Source organism: Pteronotus mesoamericanus, unplaced genomic scaffold (assembly GCF_021234165.1).
Source record: "Pteronotus mesoamericanus isolate MK-2021 breed Mesoamerican mustached bat unplaced genomic scaffold, CSHL_Meso_final contig_493, whole genome shotgun sequence".
Lineage (NCBI taxonomy): Eukaryota > Metazoa > Chordata > Mammalia > Chiroptera > Mormoopidae > Pteronotus > Pteronotus mesoamericanus.
In genome coordinates, this window is record NW_026555183.1 from 1,035,114 (window position 1) to 1,053,771 (window position 18,658).

Genomic DNA, 18,658 nt, shown 5'->3' on the forward strand with positions numbered 1-18,658 from the left:
GGGTGTGGCCCAATTGAGGCGAGGCCTCTTGGCTCCTTTCCAGGGGTGGGGGGGTTGGAGGGTGGGGGATGATTGATGGCCCCCAAGCCTGCCTGCTCTTACTGCTCACTCATGCGCCCTGGTGGAAGCCCCTCCTCTCCCAGCCATGGTCACCATCTGGGGCTCTGGCTCTGGTGTGGTGGTAGGTGAATGAGTGGCTTCCACCCACTGTGGCATGGAGCTTAGCCTGCTGGGGGTCCTGGGGCAGGAGGAGGGCCGGCAGCCTGGGCCAGGGGGCTCTGACCTCTGACCTGCACTCGCCATCTCTTCTCAGGCTCGTCCCGGGGCGCAGCCACCTGCCATGCCCACTGTCAGCCTCCTCCCGTTGCTCTTCCTTGCCATGGGGGGAGCCTTGGGTGGCAGCAGGCCCTTCACTGCCTTCTCGGTGACAGATACCACGCTCACCCACCTTGCTGTGCACCGGGTGACTGGGGAGGTATTTGTGGGTGCAGTGAACCGAGTCTTCAAGCTGGCCCCCAACCTGACCGAGCTACGGGCCCACGTCACAGGGCCTGTTGAGGACAATGCTCGCTGCTACCCACCCCCCAGTATGCGTGTGTGCACCCACCGCCTGGCACCTGTGGACAATGTGAACAAGCTGCTTCTCATAGACTACGCTGCCCGCCGCTTGGTGGCCTGTGGCAGCATCTGGCAAGGCATCTGCCAGTTTCTGCGCCTGGATGACCTCTTCAAGCTGGGTGAGCCCCACCACCGAAAGGAGCACTATCTATCAGGGGCCCAGGAGCCCGACTCCATGGCCGGTGTCATCGTGGAACAGGGCCAGGGGCCCAGCAAGCTGTTTGTGGGTACCGCCGTGGATGGCAAGTCTGAGTACTTCCCCACTCTGAGCTCCCGCAAGCTCATCAGTGATGAGGACAGTGCCGACATGTTTAGTCTGGTGGGTGAACCTGCCCGTTTATTTGCCATCCTCCCCTTGCCTCTCTTCCCGTCCCTCTCAAGAGCCAGCATCTGTATCCCTCCTGCCTTCACTCTTTCCTGATTCCACCTCTGGAAGAGCCCTGGTGCTAGAGAGGGCAAGCTTCTGAAGACAGGAGGATGGGCTGAGGCACAGGATGGGGCTCCCGGTCTGGGCTCCTCTGACTGTGGGCCAGGGGAGGTCATGAGGGAAGCCTTGGGGGGGACAATGTCGTGGGGGGGCTGAAGGGCCAGAGTTTGGGGGGTTGATAACAGACCCAGGTCTCGTCCCATGCTCTCTCCTCGGCCTGCTCTCCAGGTGTACCAGGATGAGTTTGTCTCCTCACAGATCAAGATTCCCTCAGACACCCTGTCCTTGTACCCCGCCTTTGATATCTACTACATCTACGGCTTTGTGAGTGCCTCCTTCGTGTACTTCCTGACACTGCAGCTGGACACCCAGCAGACGCTGCTGGACACAGCGGGCGAGAAATTCTTCACATCCAAGATCGTGCGCATGTGCGCAGGGGACTCAGAGTTCTACTCATACGTGGAGTTTCCCATCGGCTGCTCCTGGCGCGGCGTGGAGTACCGCTTAGTGCAGAGTGCCCACCTGGCCAAGCCCGGCCTGCTGTTGGCCCAGGCCCTGGGTGTGCCGGCTGATGAGGACATCCTCTTTACTGTCTTCTCTCAGGGCCAGAAGAACCGGGCAAGCCCGCCCCGGCAGACCGTCCTCTGCCTCTTTACCCTTAGCACCATCAACGCCCACATCCGGCGCCGTATCCAGTCCTGCTATCGAGGGGAAGGCACACTGGCCCTCCCCTGGCTGCTCAACAAGGAGCTGCCCTGCATCAATACTGTGAGCACAGTGGGCTTTAGCCCTGGAACATCTGCTTCTCCCTCTCAGGGACCTCTGCCCTCTCTTGTCCTCTCCCTGCATCTGCCGCTTTGCCCTCTCCCCTGGCCTGCCTTCTCACTCTCTCTCGGTGGGCGCTCTCTGCTTGTGGACCATCTCTCTCTCTTTCTGCCCCTCCACCCACCCCCAGTTTGCCGCATCTCGCTCTATCTCATGGGTGTCCCTCGCTGAGTCAGTGGCAGTCTCCTGGCCGGTCCCATCTCGCGGGCCCAGGCCTCGTCCTCCTTACGTGCTCCTGCCTCCTCTTCCTCCTCCGTTTCTCTCCTCAGCCCCCCGATTTCCTGTGGGGTCCACGGCGAGCAGTCGGTCTTAACGGGTGGGAAACAAGTTCCAGATCCTGCTCCCTTCCTCAACATGGGGTCTCATGGCCTCCGCCCAGCTGCCGCCCCCCACGCGTTGAGTCTCACACGCATTCCTCCTGTCTCACCAGCCCATGCAGATAAATGGAAACTTCTGCGGGCTGGTGTTGAACCAGCCACTGGGCGGCCTGCATGTGATTGAAGGGCTGCCCCTGCTGGCCGACAGTACTGATGGCATGGCCAGTGTGGCTGCCTACACCTACCACCAGCACTCCGTGGTGTTCATCGGCACGCGCAGCGGCAGTCTGAAGAAGGTAGGCCCTGGCCCCCTTGGCACGTGGAGACTGGGCTAGGCTTTGAGATACACGGTAAGGGGTAGGGACAAAAATGTGCAGGTGAGCCCTGTGAGACCCTGGTCGGTACACAGCCCATAGGGGAAGGGGCACCTCCGCGGCTGGGCCCCAGGAGACTGGCCGTGATCCACGGGCCGCTCCCGCAGCCACCCACCTGTGCCGGCGCCACCGCTCGCTTCTGCCTCAATTGCCGGCTTCCTGTGGCTGCAGGGACAGAGACCAGGCCTACCTTGGGGCCTCCCTGCCGGGAGAGTAGGTGGCCACGGCTCGGCCGTCAGTGCTGGATCCTTAGTCAAATGAACACGGCACAGAACCCTCTTTGCCCTCTCGTCCCGTCATGCGCGGCAGTGCCACAGCTGCCTCCGTTCCAGGGCTGCGGGTGCTGCGGGATGGGAAGATGAGCCCTGGGAGCTCTGCTCTGCTCTAAAGCGGAGTCAGGACAGCCTGCACGTTCTCACCCTGCCTGCCTGGCAATTGTAGAGCTATCCCCAGGGAGATGGGGGGGGGGGGGGTGGGTTGGGTGGTGATTGGGGGGAGGTTTGTGAAGGGAGCTGCTGAGGTCTTGGGCTGGGCCTGCTCCCATCCTGGGCCCTTTTTGTCATTTTAACAGTTTTATTGAGGTGTAATTCCCGTTGCGTACACTGCCTCTGCTTAAAGTATACATTCCAGTGGTTTTAGGAAGTTTGCAGAGTTGTGCAACCCTCACCACTGTCTCATTCCAGGACATTGTCATCACCCTAAACCTTCTTCCCCTTCAGATATCACCCCTCTCTCCCATCCCCCATCCCTAGGCATCAATAATCTCTCTGTGTCTGTCTCCTGGGAGCGTTTTCTGGCTGGCTGAGTCACCCTCGAGGCCCTCCAGGGGATGGCCTTTGAGCCCTCCTTCCCCTGCTCATGGAGATGTGGGGGCAGGGGAAGGCCGAGCGCTGAGCCCCGCCAGGCCCCGGCTTCAGCTTGGCCACAAGCTGGAAAGTCCCTGGCTCTAGGAGAGGACGCCCTGGGTGCATGGGGTGCTGCTGTGGCATCAGACTGGCTTGTCATCCCTCGTCCCTGGTCTCGTGGCCCAGGTACGAGTCGATGGCTCCCAGGATGCCCACCTGTACGAGACAGTGCCTGTGGTGGATGGCAGCCCCATACTTCGAGACCTGCTCTTCAGCCCTGACCACCGGCACATCTACCTCCTGAGTGAGAAGCAGGTGGGCCCGAGGCGGGTGGCGGTGGGCGGCTGTGTGGGGGTGGGGTGGGTGCTGATGAGGTCGTCCCCAGGTGAGCCAGCTCCCAGTGGAGACATGCGAGCAGTACGTGAGCTGCGCAGCCTGCCTGGGCTCCGGGGACCCGCACTGTGGCTGGTGTGTGCTGCAGCACAGGTGAGGGAGGCAGTGCGGGGCTGGGCGGTGATGATGGGCTCAGCGAGGCTCTGTTCCTGGGAGGAGCCACCCGGGCATGTCGTTGGTCGCGGAGGACATTACCTGCCCTCGCCCACGTGCTCACTTCTCTCAGCGGGGCCCTTTAGGCCTTCCCTTCCCTCTCCTTCCATTTCTCCAGCTAATGAGCACAAGCTCCACCCCAAGCGAGGCCACTCGGACCCCAGGGGCCCAGGCACTATGGGCTGGGCCGGCTGTACCCTATCCCCCCCAGACCCCCACTGAGTCCGGGACAGGGCCCTCCCAGGGCAGATGCGCGATGGGCTCTGGCTGACCCCATGCAGATGCTGTCGAGAAGGGGCCTGTCCAGGTGCCTCAGCCCCACATGGCTTTGCCGAGGAACTGAGCAAGTGTGTCCAGGTGCGGGTCCGGCCCAACAACGTGTCAGTGACATCGCCTGGGGTGCAGGTAAGTGATGTGGTGGTAGGGGGCATAGGCCAATGCGTGCGTTGGCTCGAGGCGTACCCTGCTGAGTCCTCTGCCTTCCCCAGCTGACTGTGGCCATGCGTAATGTGCCCGACCTCAGCGCAGGCGTGAGCTGTGCCTTTGAGGAGGTGACGGAGAACGAGGCCGTCCTGCTGCCCTCTGGGGAGTTGCGCTGCCCCTCGCCTTCTCTCCAGGAGCTCCGGGCTCTCACCAGGGGGCATGGTCAGTGGCTGGGGCTGCCTGGGATGGGGCCACTCGGTCCCCGGCCGGCTCGCGGCTACCCTGGGGCTCGTTGCAGGGGCCACCCGCACCGTGCGGCTGCAGCTGCTCTCCAAGGAGACTGGTGTGAGGTTCGCCGGGACTGACTTTGTCTTTTACAACTGCAGCGTCCTCCAGTCGTGAGTACTGGTCTCCCTGACCTCTGTCCCCATGTCACTTCAACCCTTGCTGTGTTGTGTAGGCCTCGGGTGGGCCCTGGTGCCTTATTCCCTCACTTCCCTGCGTGTCCCATCGGAGGGGCGTTGAGGGGGCAGGCCTGGCCTTCTTTGTCGTTGCTGAAGCCTTCCCCTCCCCAGGTGCATGTCCTGCGTTGGCAGCCCTTACCCCTGCCACTGGTGTAAGTACCGCCATGTGTGTACCGGCCACCCCCACGAGTGCTCCTTCCAGGAAGGCAGGGTCCACAGCCCTGAGGTGAGGCGGGTGCTGCATGTGAGGGGGCTGGGCTCTGTGTGGGCTGGCCTCTGGCCTTTCTGTCTTTGATCTGGTTGGTTTCTTGGAGCCTCCTCAATGCAGGGCTGGCCCATTTGGGCCAAGATGGCAGCAGCTGCGGTATGGCTGACGGGTGTTCTCCCCGCAGGGCTGTCCTGAGATCCTGCCCAGCGGGGACCTCCTGATCCCTGTTGGCGTCATGCAGCCTCTTACCCTGCGGGCCAAGAACCTGCCACAGCCCCAGTCAGGCCAGAAGAACTACGAGTGTGTAGTGCGAGTGCAGGGGCGGCAGCAGCGGGTGCCCGCCGTGCGCTTCAACAGCAGCAGCGTGCAGTGCCAGAACGCCTCGGTGAGGCTCCCCTGCCGCGCCTCCCCTGGGTCTGTGTCCAGCTTACTGGCCTGGAAGCCTGAGGTGGCTGTGGCAGGTGACCTTCTGAGGGGTCTTGTGGTCCCTCTCCCCCAGTACTCCTATGAAGGTGATGAGTATGGTGACACCGAGCTGGACTTCTCTGTGGTCTGGGACGGAGATTTCCCCATCGACAAGCCTGCCACCTTCCGAGGTGAGGGGTGAGATGGGGCTGAGGAATCTGCCTTCTAGGGCAGAGCTGGCCCACGCTGGGACCAGGTCCAACAGGGGGACCCTCTGTCAGGGCCCTCGGTGGCCCTAGCTCCCCATAGCTGGCCCCCAGCAGTGCCCTCTGTGCCCACAGCTCTTCTGTACAAGTGCTGGGCACAGAGACCCAGCTGCGGCCTCTGCCTCAAGGCCGACCCCCGCTTCAACTGCGGCTGGTGCGTCTCGGAGCACAGGTGCCAGCTGCGGGCCCACTGTCCAGCTCCCAAGACCAACTGGATGCACCCAAGCCAGAAGGGCACGCGCTGCAGCCACCCCCGCATTGCCCAGGTGAGCCTCCACACCTTCCGCATGCTGGGCGCCTGGGAGTCAGGGCTCACCCTCTCACCTCCTGTTCTGTTGCACAGATCCACCCACTCATGGGGCCCAAGGAGGGAGGCACCCGAGTCACCATTGTGGGTGAGAACCTGGGCCTCACCTACCGAGAGGTGGGCCTTCGGGTGGCCGGTGTGCGCTGCAACTCCATCCCCGCTGAGTACATCAGCGCCGAGAGGTGAGTGTGGCCGTGCAGGCACTCAGGCTGGTGCTCCGAGGCTGGCTCTGACCCTCTCTGACCCCTAGGATCGTGTGTGAGATGGAGGAGTCGCTGGTGCCCAGTCCACCGCCGGGGCCTGTGGAGCTTTGTGTAGGCGACTGTTCTGCTGACTTCCGAACACAGTCAGAGCAGCTCTATAGCTTTGTGGTGTGTGAGCCGCCCACCCCTTCCCACACCCACCCCTTCGGAGAGGGTATGGCCCGCACCGGGCTGCCTTCTCCCTCCCCTCAGGGCTGCTTCTCCCACAGACCCCAACGTTTGACCGTGTGAGTCCCAGTCGGGGCCCGGCTTCCGGGGGCACGAGGCTCACCATCTCTGGAAACTCTCTAGATGCCGGCAGCAGGGTCACAGTGATCATGAGAGATGGCGAGTGCCAGTTTGTGAGGTGGGTAGGGCCCTGCCAGTCTTGGGGTGGGCATTCGGTAGGGGCTGCAGGGGCGGGGCGGGGCCGGTGAGGTCCCTGGGCCACCTGTTCAAAGCACTCCGCTTGCGCACATAGGAGGGATGCCGAAGCAATCGTGTGTATCTCGCCTGTTTCCACCCTGGGCCCCAGCCAGGCCCCCATCACCCTGGCCATTGACCGTGCCAACATCTCCAGCCCCGGAGTTCTCTACACCTACACCCAGGACCCCACTGTCACTCACCTGGAGCCCACCTGGAGTATCATCAAGTAAGACCCTAGGGAGAACGGGTCCCCAGTCTCTCGTTCCAGGGCCTTACGTGACCCCTGGGTCCTTGGGCATCGAAGTAGACTCCTCTGAACCTGAGCCTTTGTTGGCAGAGGGGGCAGTGTCCTCCTGACCACAGAGCGCCTGGCACCTACCCAGTGACTGGAGGTGCGGGTCACTGGCCCCCACCGCAGCTTTGATAGCTCTCCAGGGCTGGCCTGGGGGCACTGGGGAAGAGAGCCTAAGGCCCCTCTCCCCTGTCCCCAGTGGAAGCACCGCCATCACTGTAAGTGGGACCCACCTGCTGACGGTCCAAGAGCCCCGGGTCCGGGCCAAGTACCGAGGCATCGAGACCACGAATGTGAGTGCCAGCCGCCCTCGCCCTGCTCCTGCTAGCGTGTAGTCTCATGTACTGAGCTGCCCGCCCTTGTCCACGCAGACGTGCCAGGTTATCAACGATACCGCCATGCTGTGTAAGGCCCCTGGCATCTTCCTGGGGCGGCCCCAGCCGCGGGCCCAGGGCGAACACCCTGATGAGTTTGGCTTCCTGCTAGACCATGTGCAGACAGCCCGCTCCCTCAACCGGTCGTCCTTCACCTACTACCCCGACCCCAGCTTTGAGCCACTTGGACCCTCCGGTGTTCTGGATGTCAAACCTGGCTCCCACGTAGTGTTGAAGGTGCCAGTGGGGTGCAGGGGCTGTGAAGGGCAGGGAGGTGGGGAGCTCTGGCTGACCGTGCCCTCCATACGCAGGGCAAGAATCTGATCCCTGTGGCAGCTGGCAGCTCCCGCCTCAACTACACCGTGCTGATCGGGGGCCAGCCGTGTGCGCTCACCGTCTCAGACACGCAACTCCTGTGTGACTCGCCCAGTCAGACAGGCCGGCAGCCTGTCATGGTGGGTTGCGGGGGTGGGAAGGGCACCAGGGGAGTGCGGGGTGGGTGTGGGGTTCAGCTCATAGTGAGCCTATCCCCGTAGGTGCTGGTGGGCGGCCTGGAGTTCTGGCTGGGCACCCTACACATCACGGCCGAGCGGGCACTGACCTTGCCAGCCATGGTGGGACTGGCAGCAGGGGGCGGGCTCTTGCTGCTGGCCATCACCGCCGTGCTGGTCGCCTACAAGCGCAAAACTCAGGATGCAGACCGCACGCTCAAGCGGCTCCAACTCCAGATGGACAATTTGGAGTCCCGCGTGGCTCTGGAATGCAAGGAAGGTGCCTGGGGTAGGGGTGCAGTGCAAGGTGGGTGGGCTGGGTGCTTCCCTCTTCTTGTTCTGCTCACTTTTTCTCCCCGCCCCTCCCAGCCTTTGCTGAGCTGCAGACAGACATCAACGAGCTGACAAACCATATGGATGTGGTGCAGATCCCTTTCCTAGACTACCGGACCTATGCCGTGCGCGTGCTCTTCCCAGGCATTGAGGCTCACCCAGTGCTCAAGGAGCTGGACGTGAGCCTCCTACCTCGCTTGCCTACTCCCCATCGTCCCCACGGCCAGTGCCCCACTTCTGACACGCTCTGTCCCTCACAGAGCCCGCCCAATGTCGAGAAGGCTCTGCGGCTCTTTGGGCAGCTGCTGCATAGCCGCGCCTTCGTGCTCACCTTCATCCACACACTGGAGGCCCAGAGCAGCTTCTCCATGCGTGATCGTGGCACGGTGGCCTCCCTCACCATGGTGGCCCTGCAGAGCCGCCTCGATTACGCCACAGGGCTGCTCAAGCAACTGCTGGCAGACCTCATAGAGAAGAACCTTGAGAGCAAGAACCACCCAAAGCTGTTACTGCGCAGGTACTGTTTCAACCCCGGCCCCCGACCCCTGCCAGCCTGGCCCCTGAGCAGCCCTAACCCCTGCCAGGCCAGACAGGGCCCCAGTAGCCTTTTTGCCCTAGGACGGAGTCAGTGGCTGAGAAGATGCTTACCAACTGGTTTACATTCCTGCTGCATAAGTTTCTGAAGGTGCGCTTGGCAGTTGGGCTGCAGGGAAGGGGACGCGGGAAAGGAGCTGGCTGTCAGGCAGGCAGCGAGCCATGTTCCCGACTCTGGCCGCAGGAGTGCGCCGGAGAGCCGCTTTTCCTGCTCTACTGCGCCATCAAGCAACAGATGGAGAAGGGCCCCATCGACGCCATCACAGGTGAGGCGCGCTACTCCCTGAGTGAGGATAAGCTCATCCGGCAGCAGATTGACTACAAGACGCTGGTGAGTGGGGGACCTGGGGGGCGGGGCTTGGACATGGGGGATGGGTGGGAGCTTTGCCTAGGACCCACTGTGTGGTTCTCCTCGCCTGCAGACCCTGTACTGTGTGTGCCCGGAGAGCGAGGGCAGCACTCAGGTCCCGGTGAAGGTTCTCAACTGCGACAGCATCACCCAGGCTAAAGACAAGCTGCTGGATGCTGTCTACAAGGGCATTCCATACTCCCAGCGTCCCAAAGCTGAGGACATGGATCTAGGTGAGGCCTCCACCCTGTCCTCCTGGCCCCCACCTTGTGGCCATGTTACCTTGGCTGGCACACACACTGCCCACCTGGCCTCTGGCCTCTGAGTGGGCCCAGGGTCTCAGGGGACACCGAGCAGGTCCTCAAGGACTGTCCGTGGCCCGCAGAGTGGCGCCAGGGCCGCATGGCCCGCATCATCCTCCAGGATGAGGACGTCACCACTAAGATCGAGTGTGACTGGAAGAGGGTCAACTCGCTGGCCCACTACCAGGTGAGGGGCTGGGGGCCCACTCACCCCTAGGGCCACCTGGGAGCTGTGGCCCTGCCCTGATGACACAGGAGCAGGGACCCTGGCTCCTTCCCTCTTCGGCCCCTGCTTTCCCAGGCCCTTCTCAGAAAGCCCCGGGAGCTATTCTGCATGCACACTGCAGGGTCGGGCTGTGTGTTGGCTTGGGCCCCTCGTCTTCTCGGCCTCCTGCACTGCTCCCTCTCTGTCTCTGGGGTCTCCAGGTAACAGATGGTTCCTTGGTGGCACTGGTTCCCAAGCAAGTGTCTGCCTATAACATGGCCAACTCCTTCACCTTCACCCGCTCCCTCAGCCGCTATGGTAGGTATCCTCAGTGTGGTGGCCTCTGCTGGCCCCGTGCCCTTTGAAGCTATGACAGCCGTCACGGGGAGACCCTGCCCGAGCGGCCAGCTTGGCTTTGGTGGCCTCCATGGGCCTTGCCCTTGGAAGGTCTCCGGTTCCCTAGGGCTTAGAAGTGGGGTGGGCTACCAAGAGCAGACAGGCCCCCCTCAGCCTGCTGGGCTCCCGGGACAGAGCGGGGCAAGAGCCCCAGCAATGGCTGGTGTGGCCCCTCTGGCTTAAGGGGAAACTGGTCCTCTGCCCCAGAGAGCTTGCTCCGCACAGCCAGCAGCCCTGACAGCCTCCGCTCTCGGGCACCCATGATCACACCTGACCAGGAGACGGGCACCAAGCTGTGGCACCTGGTGAAGAACCACGACCACGCCGACCACCGCGAGGGGGACCGTGGCAGCAAGATGGTCTCAGAGATCTACCTGACACGGCTGTTGGCCACCAAGGTATAGGCCTGCCCCAGGCCACCCTGGCTCAGGGGCGCGCCGGCCCTGCAGGGGAGCCCTGCTCGTTGCCAGGTCAGTCCCCTGCCTGTCCTACTGCGGGGACGTTCTCACCTGGCTCTCTCACAGCCCGTATTTTTGCTGTGCCCCCGCAGGGCACGCTGCAGAAGTTTGTGGACGACCTCTTTGAGACCGTGTTTAGCACGGCGCACCGGGGCTCTGCCCTGCCCTTGGCCATCAAGTACATGTTTGACTTCCTGGACGAGCAGGCCGACCAGCACCAGATCAGTGACCCTGACGTACGCCATACCTGGAAGAGCAACTGGTATTGCCCCGTGCCTTGCTGCTGCTGGCCTCTCTAGGGGTGGGTGGTTGAAAGAGGCCGGTGGCTTTGCCAGGACTCAGGGGCCACAGGGTCAGGACACCCGATGGGAGCTGGAGGGGTCATCCAGGCAGGAGCAGACCAGTGTCCGTGGTGCCACTGAGCAAAGAGGGCGAGTGAGCGCAGTTTTGAGGTGGGCTCTATATGACATTTGGCTGGTCGGTAGCAGGGCCAGTACCGACAGGTGGCTCTTAGTCCTCAGGGCCTGGCACGGGGCGGAGATGCTGGTAGCTTGGCCCAACTGCTAGCTGTTTTCTCTTATGTCTCTGGCAGACACTTAAAGAAAAGGCTATTACCCCTAAATGTGGCACCCTCGGTGCTCAGGGAAAGGTGTGGGCTGGCCAGACAGGAACCGTGGAGGGGAACAGTGATGAGAGGGTGCTCACGGGGAGACTAGTGAGCTGCATGCATGTGTCCCTCCGTCCAGCCTGCCCCTGCGCTTCTGGGTGAATGTGATCAAGAATCCGCAGTTTGTGTTCGACATCCACAAGAGCAGCATCACGGACGCCTGCTTGTCAGTGGTGGCCCAGACCTTCATGGACTCTTGCTCCACATCCGAGCACCGCCTGGGCAAGGACTCGCCCTCCAATAAGCTGCTCTATGCCAAGGACATCCCAAACTACAAGAGTTGGGTGGAGAGGTGCGCCCTAGTCCGTGGCCCCGTGCCTGGGGGGAGGCAGAGCCAGGCGGCCCAGGGGAAACTGCCGTGGGCTGGGGCAGGCAGGAGCTGTCCCTCTCTGGGCTGGCTCGTCTGAGGTGGGCCAACTACAGGAAACAGGCCCAGAGGCTGGCCTGGCAAGCAGGGCAGGGACTTTGGCTTGTGTGCCACCTGCCCATGTGACCTACTCAGGGTCCCAACAGGTACTACCGGGACATCGCAAAGATGGCATCCATCAGTGACCAGGACATGGATGCCTACCTGGTGGAACAGTCCCGCCTCCATGCCAGTGACTTCAGTGTCCTAAGCGCGCTCAGCGAGCTCTACTTCTATGTCACCAAGTACCGCCAGGAGGTGTGTGCTGCTCTGGGTGTGACAAAGGCAGGGGACTTGGTGGGAGTCGAGGAGTGCCACCAGGAAGTGGAGGGCTGGAGGGTGGAGGGAGCCCATCTTTTAGATTGCTCACGCTCACTCCCCAAAGCAGGCCCCTAGGTCGGCACGGGTGACGCTGTTCCTCAGTGCTGGGATTTGAGGGACCCAGAAGAGAAGCCACTGGCTATAGGACAGAGTTTGGGTTGGGCAAAAGTTGAGGGCCAGGAGCATGGGCAGCCCTTTGCAGGGCCTGTGGGTTTTGTGACCGGAGGAGGCAGCAGGCGAGGGACATAGAGGTGTGGACTTTGGGGTGTATTCTTGGCTGGAGATACGAATTTGTGAACCAGGGCGTGGCCCTGAAAGCCCTGAGCCTGGGCGAGCTCAGCAAGGGCAGCAGAGTGGGTGCAGAGGGAGGGTGACTCTGGCACCGAGCCCTGGGGCCCTGGGACACTCAGAGGTGGCAGAGAAGATGTGGAGCAGGCAGCAGAGACGAGTGGGGGTGGCCAGTGGGGTGGGAAGGACCCCAAGAGCGCCGAGCTGGTCCTGGGACATGTGTGAGGACCCCCCACCACTGCCTACAGAGGAGGATCGGGGAGGAGGGGGTGATGAGCTGTCAGGCGCTGCTGACGGTCAAGGGAGAGGGGACCCAAGAAAGCTGGCTGGGTTTGGTGACAAGACCATGGAGATCTGGACGAGAGAAGTTTTGCAGGGAGGCATTAGGAGGGGGGTGGGAGAAGAGAGAACTGGGGACAACGAGTCCAGATGAGGCTTGGGAGAGGAGGAAAAGAAGGCTCTGCAGCTGGAGGAGGATTTGGGGCCCAGGAAAAGCTGGGAGGTGTGCTCAGAGGTAAGAGGGTGGAGCCCTTCCCAGGTTCCTGGGGCCTCGGGAGGAGGGATGTGCCCAAGAGGTGTGAGGGAGGGGAGAGCTCAACACTTCAAGGGGAGAGGGCTTTGCCCAGGGGGATCTGGCCCCTCCCTGTGAGCCCAGTTCTGGGGCCTTCCTCCCTCAGGTTCTCACCGCTCTGGACAGAGACGTCTCTTGTCGGAAGCATAAATTGCGCCAGAAGCTGGAACAGATCATCAGCCTCATGTCCAGCAACAGCTAAGGGTAGCAGAACCGGTGAGGAGGAGGCTTCTCAGTCCTGGGCCATCCTCCTGTCAAGGAGGGGGTGGGCTCACGCCTGGGTCTCAGGGCTGAGCCCGGGATTGGGTGGCATAGGTGAGGTCACCAGGCCAAAATGCCCCCAACACACCTGGGCCCCCGTCATTAGTGCCTTGCTTTGGGCCCTGCAGGCAGGGAGGGGGTGACAGGACCAAGCCCCCCCGACCCCAGCAGCAGCAACGCCCCCAGCCTCCTGCCCTTGCGCCCGGGTGTTGTGACAGCCCCTGCCCTCCTTGCTATTTATACCCCCAACCGCCTATTTATTTAATTTATCTCCACCTCACCCTCTCTATTTGTAAATATGTGTCCCCCTCCCCGGGATGTCGCTAACCTCATTCACCTCTCCTTGAGTCGTCCTGACTCCCTTGAGACACTGTCAGCCTTGGCCTAGCTTCTGGCACCTCATCCTTGCCATGGCTGACCCCACCCGTTCCAAGAAGGGGACCTTGGCACCAGCAGCACTGGGAGTGGGGCGATGCACCTGAAGCTGCCCTCCGACCGTGGCTGTGCCAGGGGTTCCCCCTGTAGCTGCGCCACAGCGTCCATCTCCACACTCCTTGGGAGTTGGACCGTGCATTCTCACGGGGCCCTGTTCTCTCCGTGCACCTGGAGAGCTGGAACTAGACGTGTTCCGGGGCCTGACCTGGTCCTGGGGGCCCCAGAACTCCCCTTCTCCTGGCCCTACTGCCAAACTTCCTCAGTGTTGTCTGCACTTGCCTTGGATCCCCTCATCCTCAGCTGCCCTGTCCTGCGCCCGCCCCAAGGGGCTGAGGCGGCAGTGCCTTACTCCTTTGTTCTTCTGCCTCTTCTGAGGAATCTGACCCCGTTTCATCGTCCTGAAAACAGCATTCCCTCCTCTTTCGTTGCATGAGTTTTCTTTTGTTCATGTAATTTTTTTTTCCTAATTAAATGTTGGGAAAATGGAGTTCGTGTGTGGCTTTGTCCTTGGGGCAGGTAGGTGGTCGGCGAACATGGGAAACAGGTTGGGAGACTGTTGGACTCCAGATGAACTGGACTCTCTTTACAGGAGGTAGGGTAACTCATTGCAGGGTTTCTGAGGATTTAAGGAGGTCCAGGGCCATGTTCACGTCATCAGCAAGTGCTGGTGGCTCTACCTTCAAGATCCATTCGGAATCTACTCCCTTCTCCCCGCCTCTGTTGCCCCCAGCCTGGTCCAAGTGCCCTTGTCTCTTGCCTGGATCCCCGTCTATCCCTATTTCTGCCCTGCTTGCTCTCAGGCTGTACTCAGTGTGGGAGGTACTGGGATCCTGTTAAGATATAAGATGGATCTTGTCCCATTGTCCTGCTCTGTTCAGAACCCTCCAGTGGCTTCATTGCACCCAGACTTTCATATCTGACAAGTCCTTACTGTCCCAGTTGTATCTTATTCATGATACACCTACCTACCTCTTACCCTCCATATACCTATTACAATAATGCAGGTGGGGAGAAAGTGGAATGCAATTTGCATTAGACTGGCCAGGAATGATATTTGAGTGCACCCAGTAGATCCCCAGAGGAAGGCAGTTCCAGACCTGAAAGAACCAGCGCAAAGGTCCTGAGGCAGCAGGGGGCCTACTGTGTTTCAGAAAAGGGAGGAGGCCAATGGGGCTGGATCAGGGTGAGCAAGGTGGAGAGGGGAGGGGAGGAGGCCGGTGAGGGTGCAGGCCAGGTCACATAGGGCTTTGGAGGTCACTGTGAAGGCCTTGGCTCTCTCTGAGTGAGGGGATCCCAGAGCAGGCATGGAACAGGACTTCCGCGGCCTGACCTAAATATTAAAGCTGCAAGCAGTTTCAGCAGTCGGGTCGATGGGGCCAAGGTGGTAGGCTCTGGTGGTGGTTATAGGAATATATATAATTTGCCCAAGTCCTAGACTAGTACACCTAAAATGGGGAAGTTAATGGTATGGGAATTAGATCTCATTAAACCTAACTTCAAATGCAAACAAGTAAAGAAAAAGGAGAGGTAAAAGAGTAAAGAGAAAGCCAGGTGATCTAGCTTAAGGACTCAAGACCAGACAAAGGGAAGTCCTAGGGTGGCAGCTGTGCAGGCAGGCGCCCTGGAGAGAACCATGCAGGAAGAGGAAAGAGCTCGTCAAAGAAGATGAATTTTAAAATCATCATTGTGAAATAACAAATTACGACTATGAAAAACTAAACTAGGTGAGTTTTTACCTCAGGGGAAAAGAGAGAAATTCCTAGAATTTAACAGAACCATGTGGGGAAGAGGAGAGGAAGCAGAGTACATGGTGTAAAAGAGCTAAGTCCTCATCTATCAACAATTAAGAACTTAAGAATCATTTCTTTGAAAAAAATTATTTATTTTTAGAGAGACGCAAAGGGAGAAAGAGCCACATCAATATCTGGTTGCCTCTCGCATGCCCCCTACTGGGGACCTGGCCCGCAACCCAGGCGTGTGCCCTGACTGGGAATAGAACTGGCGACCTTGCGGTTCACAGGCTGGCACTCAGTCCACTGAACCACACCAGCCAGGGCTCTCTAGTTTTTTTAAAGAAATGATTCTTGCCCTGGCTGGTGTGGTTCAGTGGACTGAGTGCCAGCCTGTGAACCGAAAGGTTCTATCCCCCAGTCAGGGCACATGCCTGAGTTGCGGGCCAGGTCCCCAGTAGGGGGCGTGCGAGAGGCAACCTATTGATGTATATCTTGCACATTGATGTCTCTCTCCCTCTCTTTCTCCATTCCTTTCCTTCTCTCTATAAATAAATAAAATCTTCTTTGAAAACAAGCTAGACAAACAGACCCTATCTGTAGCCACTACGAGTGCTGCATGCTGTCAGGTGAGATACTTCACAATCATCGTGACCACCGCGGCCATCAGCCCATCGAGGGCATCTCTCTCGCCCCAGCTCACAACGTCACAGCTCCCCACGTCCTACAATGGCTGGCTCTGTTCGCACAGATGGAGTAACGGGGACTGGATTTAGGCTGCCACTTATTTGAAACAACCCCCCAAAACCAGACAAAATATATGAAACACAGGCTGTAAAGAAAACGGGTATCGAGCGATGAGTGATCTCTGGGAGAAGAGAAACGAGAGGTCTGCCCTGCACTTGCCCCAGCCGACTGTGTGGACAGGGAGTTTCCTGGCAGAGCCCACGGACACCCGTAGTTTAGGAGTAGGAACCGAAATCCTCAGCACCTAGAGTTTGCGAGGTAGAGGACCGCAGCGGGGAGAGTGGCAGAGGGAGAGAACGCTGCCTATCCCAGAGGGTCCCCCCCCCCCCCCCCCCCCAGTATTCCGCAGGCCACTGAGCAGCACAAGCCTGTGAGGAATCGGCATGAGGCCGGGGGCGGGGCCGGGGGGTGGAGAACTACCTGAAGGGATGAAAGGTAACCACGCCCAGGGCTCAAGCAGGACAGGGACTAGTGGCTGTCCCCACCGGCCAGGGTGGTAAACCTCACAATTTGGGAGGCATCAGGCAGGGCGCTCCCACGGGTTTTGCCTCAGTAGGGTGCGGCAAAAATGACTCCCATTCTGAAAGGGCCCACACAGCAAATCTTGAGAGCCAGACTCTAAAGGATCCAATTCTAGCCAAGTCACTTAATAGCATCCAGAACTAATGGCAAAACATATGTCTCAGACTATGAAGATACCCAGCACTCAAGGGAAAATCACGATATCTAGCATCCGATCTAAAACTACCAGGCATGTGGAGAGGCAGGAAAATACAATCCGACGTCGAGAAACGATATCAACCAATAAAAGCCATCCACATTGAAAAGGAAGCAAAGCTGCCTTTATTCCAAGAAAGCACGACCATCTTCGAGACAATCCGATGGCATCTATAAAAGAGCTGTGATAATAAATGACTTTAGCAAGAGCTGCGATATAATTTACAGGGAGCTCACTCCTTCCAATGAGAGGTTTAAGCCAGTTGCCCCAGCACTTTTCCTCACTGACCGGAGACGAGACTAGTCGGTCACAAAGCTCTGATTTTATCATTTCTGGGTTGTTTGCTCTTGCCATGCAAACGAAATTTTTAAAAGATTTTTGCCAAGGAGACCCAACAGCGACAAGGATGGGGGAAACCAGCATTCTGGTTGGAGAGTACATTTTCTGCAGTGCAATTGAGAGCTTTATAAAATAAATCATATTCAACTCAGTAAGTCTACCTCTTGGAATCTATCTTTTAAAAACAATTTCATTCTTCCTTGCCCTGGCTGGTGTGGCTCAATGGATTGAGTACGGGCCAGTGAACCAAAAGGTTACTGGTTCAATTCCCAGTCAGGGCACATGCCTGGTATGTGGGCCAGGCCTCCAGTCGGGAGCATGTGAGAGGCGACCGATTGACTTCTCTCTCACACGTCAGATGTTTCTCCCCCTCTCTTTCTCTCTCCTTTCCCCTCTCTCTAAAAATAAATAAATAACACATTTTTTTTTAAATTTAACTCTTCTGGTCAAGATTGCAGTATAGGCAGACACGGCTCACCTCTTCGCACAACCATATCAAAATTACAACTAAAATATAGGACAACAATTACTCAGAACCAACAGAAATTGAGTTGAATGAAAGTCTGACAACTACGGAATTAAAGAAACCACATCCATCCAGACTGGTAGGAAGGGTGCCGACACAGAATGGGCTGGTCCCACATCCACATGCGGTGGATAAAATTCGGGAGGGACATCTTGGAAGTGAGAAGTACCAGCCTCACAGCAGACTCCCCAGCTCAGTGTTCCAATATCAGGAAGATAAATCCCCACACCTGGCTGCAAAAACCAGCGGGGATTGAGTCAGTGGAAGAAACTTCTGGAGCCCCAAGCAGTTCCTCTTAAAGAACCCACACACGGACTCACCTACTCAGACTCACCCCCTCTGAACTCCAGGACAGGGGTGGCAGCTTCAAAGGCCCAGTGGCATACTGGGTAAATACTGAAGTATCTATCTGGCGTCAAGGTGAGCAGAGACCATTGTCCCCTTTGTAAACCATCACCCCACAGAGTCACTGAGCCGGCAAGCTGGTGCCACATCTGAGACTCCATCCACTTGGCTAACACTATTAGATCCCCTAGAGACTCAGAGCCACCCAACTTATGGTCCCACCCAAGATACATTTCCCTATGAATGGCAGATCTTTGTTCACACTGTACCACTTCCTAAATCCTCTCAAATGAGCAACAGCTGGTCCCAGTGAGCCCCAGGTTCAAAATTAGCAGCAAACAGCCTAGATTCACACTTTGGCTATATCTGGGAATCTCCAAGCCCAGCACAAGTAGCAGCCATCTCAGATAGCTTTATAGCTTAGGCAGGGTACCCCGGGCAACACAGGTAGGGGCTGATTTGGCCTGGACCACCCGGGAAACCCCAGGGCCCTGGGCACCCAGGGGACAGCTACCATCCACATCAGAGCACCACCACCCTGCCCCTGCACAGCTGATCCTCCACACAGGGCAGAGGTTGGTGGTCAGTGGTCACAGCCAGTCCTTGCAGCTGACTGGTCTGGGTAAATCCCCCCCCACCATTGATCTGCCAATAGCAACCAAGGCTCAACTACAAGAGGAGGGTGTACTCACTTCACATGAAGGGCACACCTCAAGTACCCAGCTTGGGTAATAGGGGAGGGTCCACTGGACCCTATAGGAAACCTACTGCATTGAGCCACACTACCAAGACATGGAATCAAAGAAGCTCTACCTAA

General features: G+C 59.0%; 1 protein-coding gene across 2 annotated transcripts; it reads left to right on the forward strand.

Annotated features, from left to right (window-relative positions):
• The first annotated feature begins 340 nt into the window (after nt 1-340).
• On the forward strand, nt 341-13,824 carry PLXNA3 (plexin A3). 2 transcript variants are annotated; one of them, XM_054578177.1, is made up of 32 exons: nt 341-937; nt 1,274-1,813; nt 2,301-2,483; nt 3,593-3,721; nt 3,792-3,892; nt 4,234-4,357; nt 4,441-4,597; nt 4,674-4,773; nt 4,951-5,065; nt 5,232-5,432; nt 5,547-5,643; nt 5,794-5,984; nt 6,062-6,207; nt 6,276-6,396; nt 6,498-6,634; nt 6,749-6,919; nt 7,185-7,278; nt 7,357-7,596; nt 7,671-7,814; nt 7,896-8,130; nt 8,220-8,362; nt 8,444-8,700; nt 8,802-8,868; nt 8,962-9,108; nt 9,200-9,359; nt 9,512-9,615; nt 9,855-9,951; nt 10,237-10,427; nt 10,580-10,749; nt 11,234-11,446; nt 11,668-11,818; nt 12,847-13,824. In XM_054578177.1, the coding sequence occupies exons 1-32, from the start codon at nt 341-343 to the stop codon at nt 12,940-12,942; spliced, it is 5,619 nt and encodes a 1,872-aa protein (XP_054434152.1). In that variant the 3' UTR covers nt 12,943-13,824. The 2 variants fall into 2 exon arrangements, with proteins under 2 accessions (XP_054434152.1, XP_054434153.1); XM_054578178.1 differs by having other exon boundaries at nt 8,220-8,700.
• Nucleotides 13,825-18,658: the final 4,834 nt, after the last annotated feature.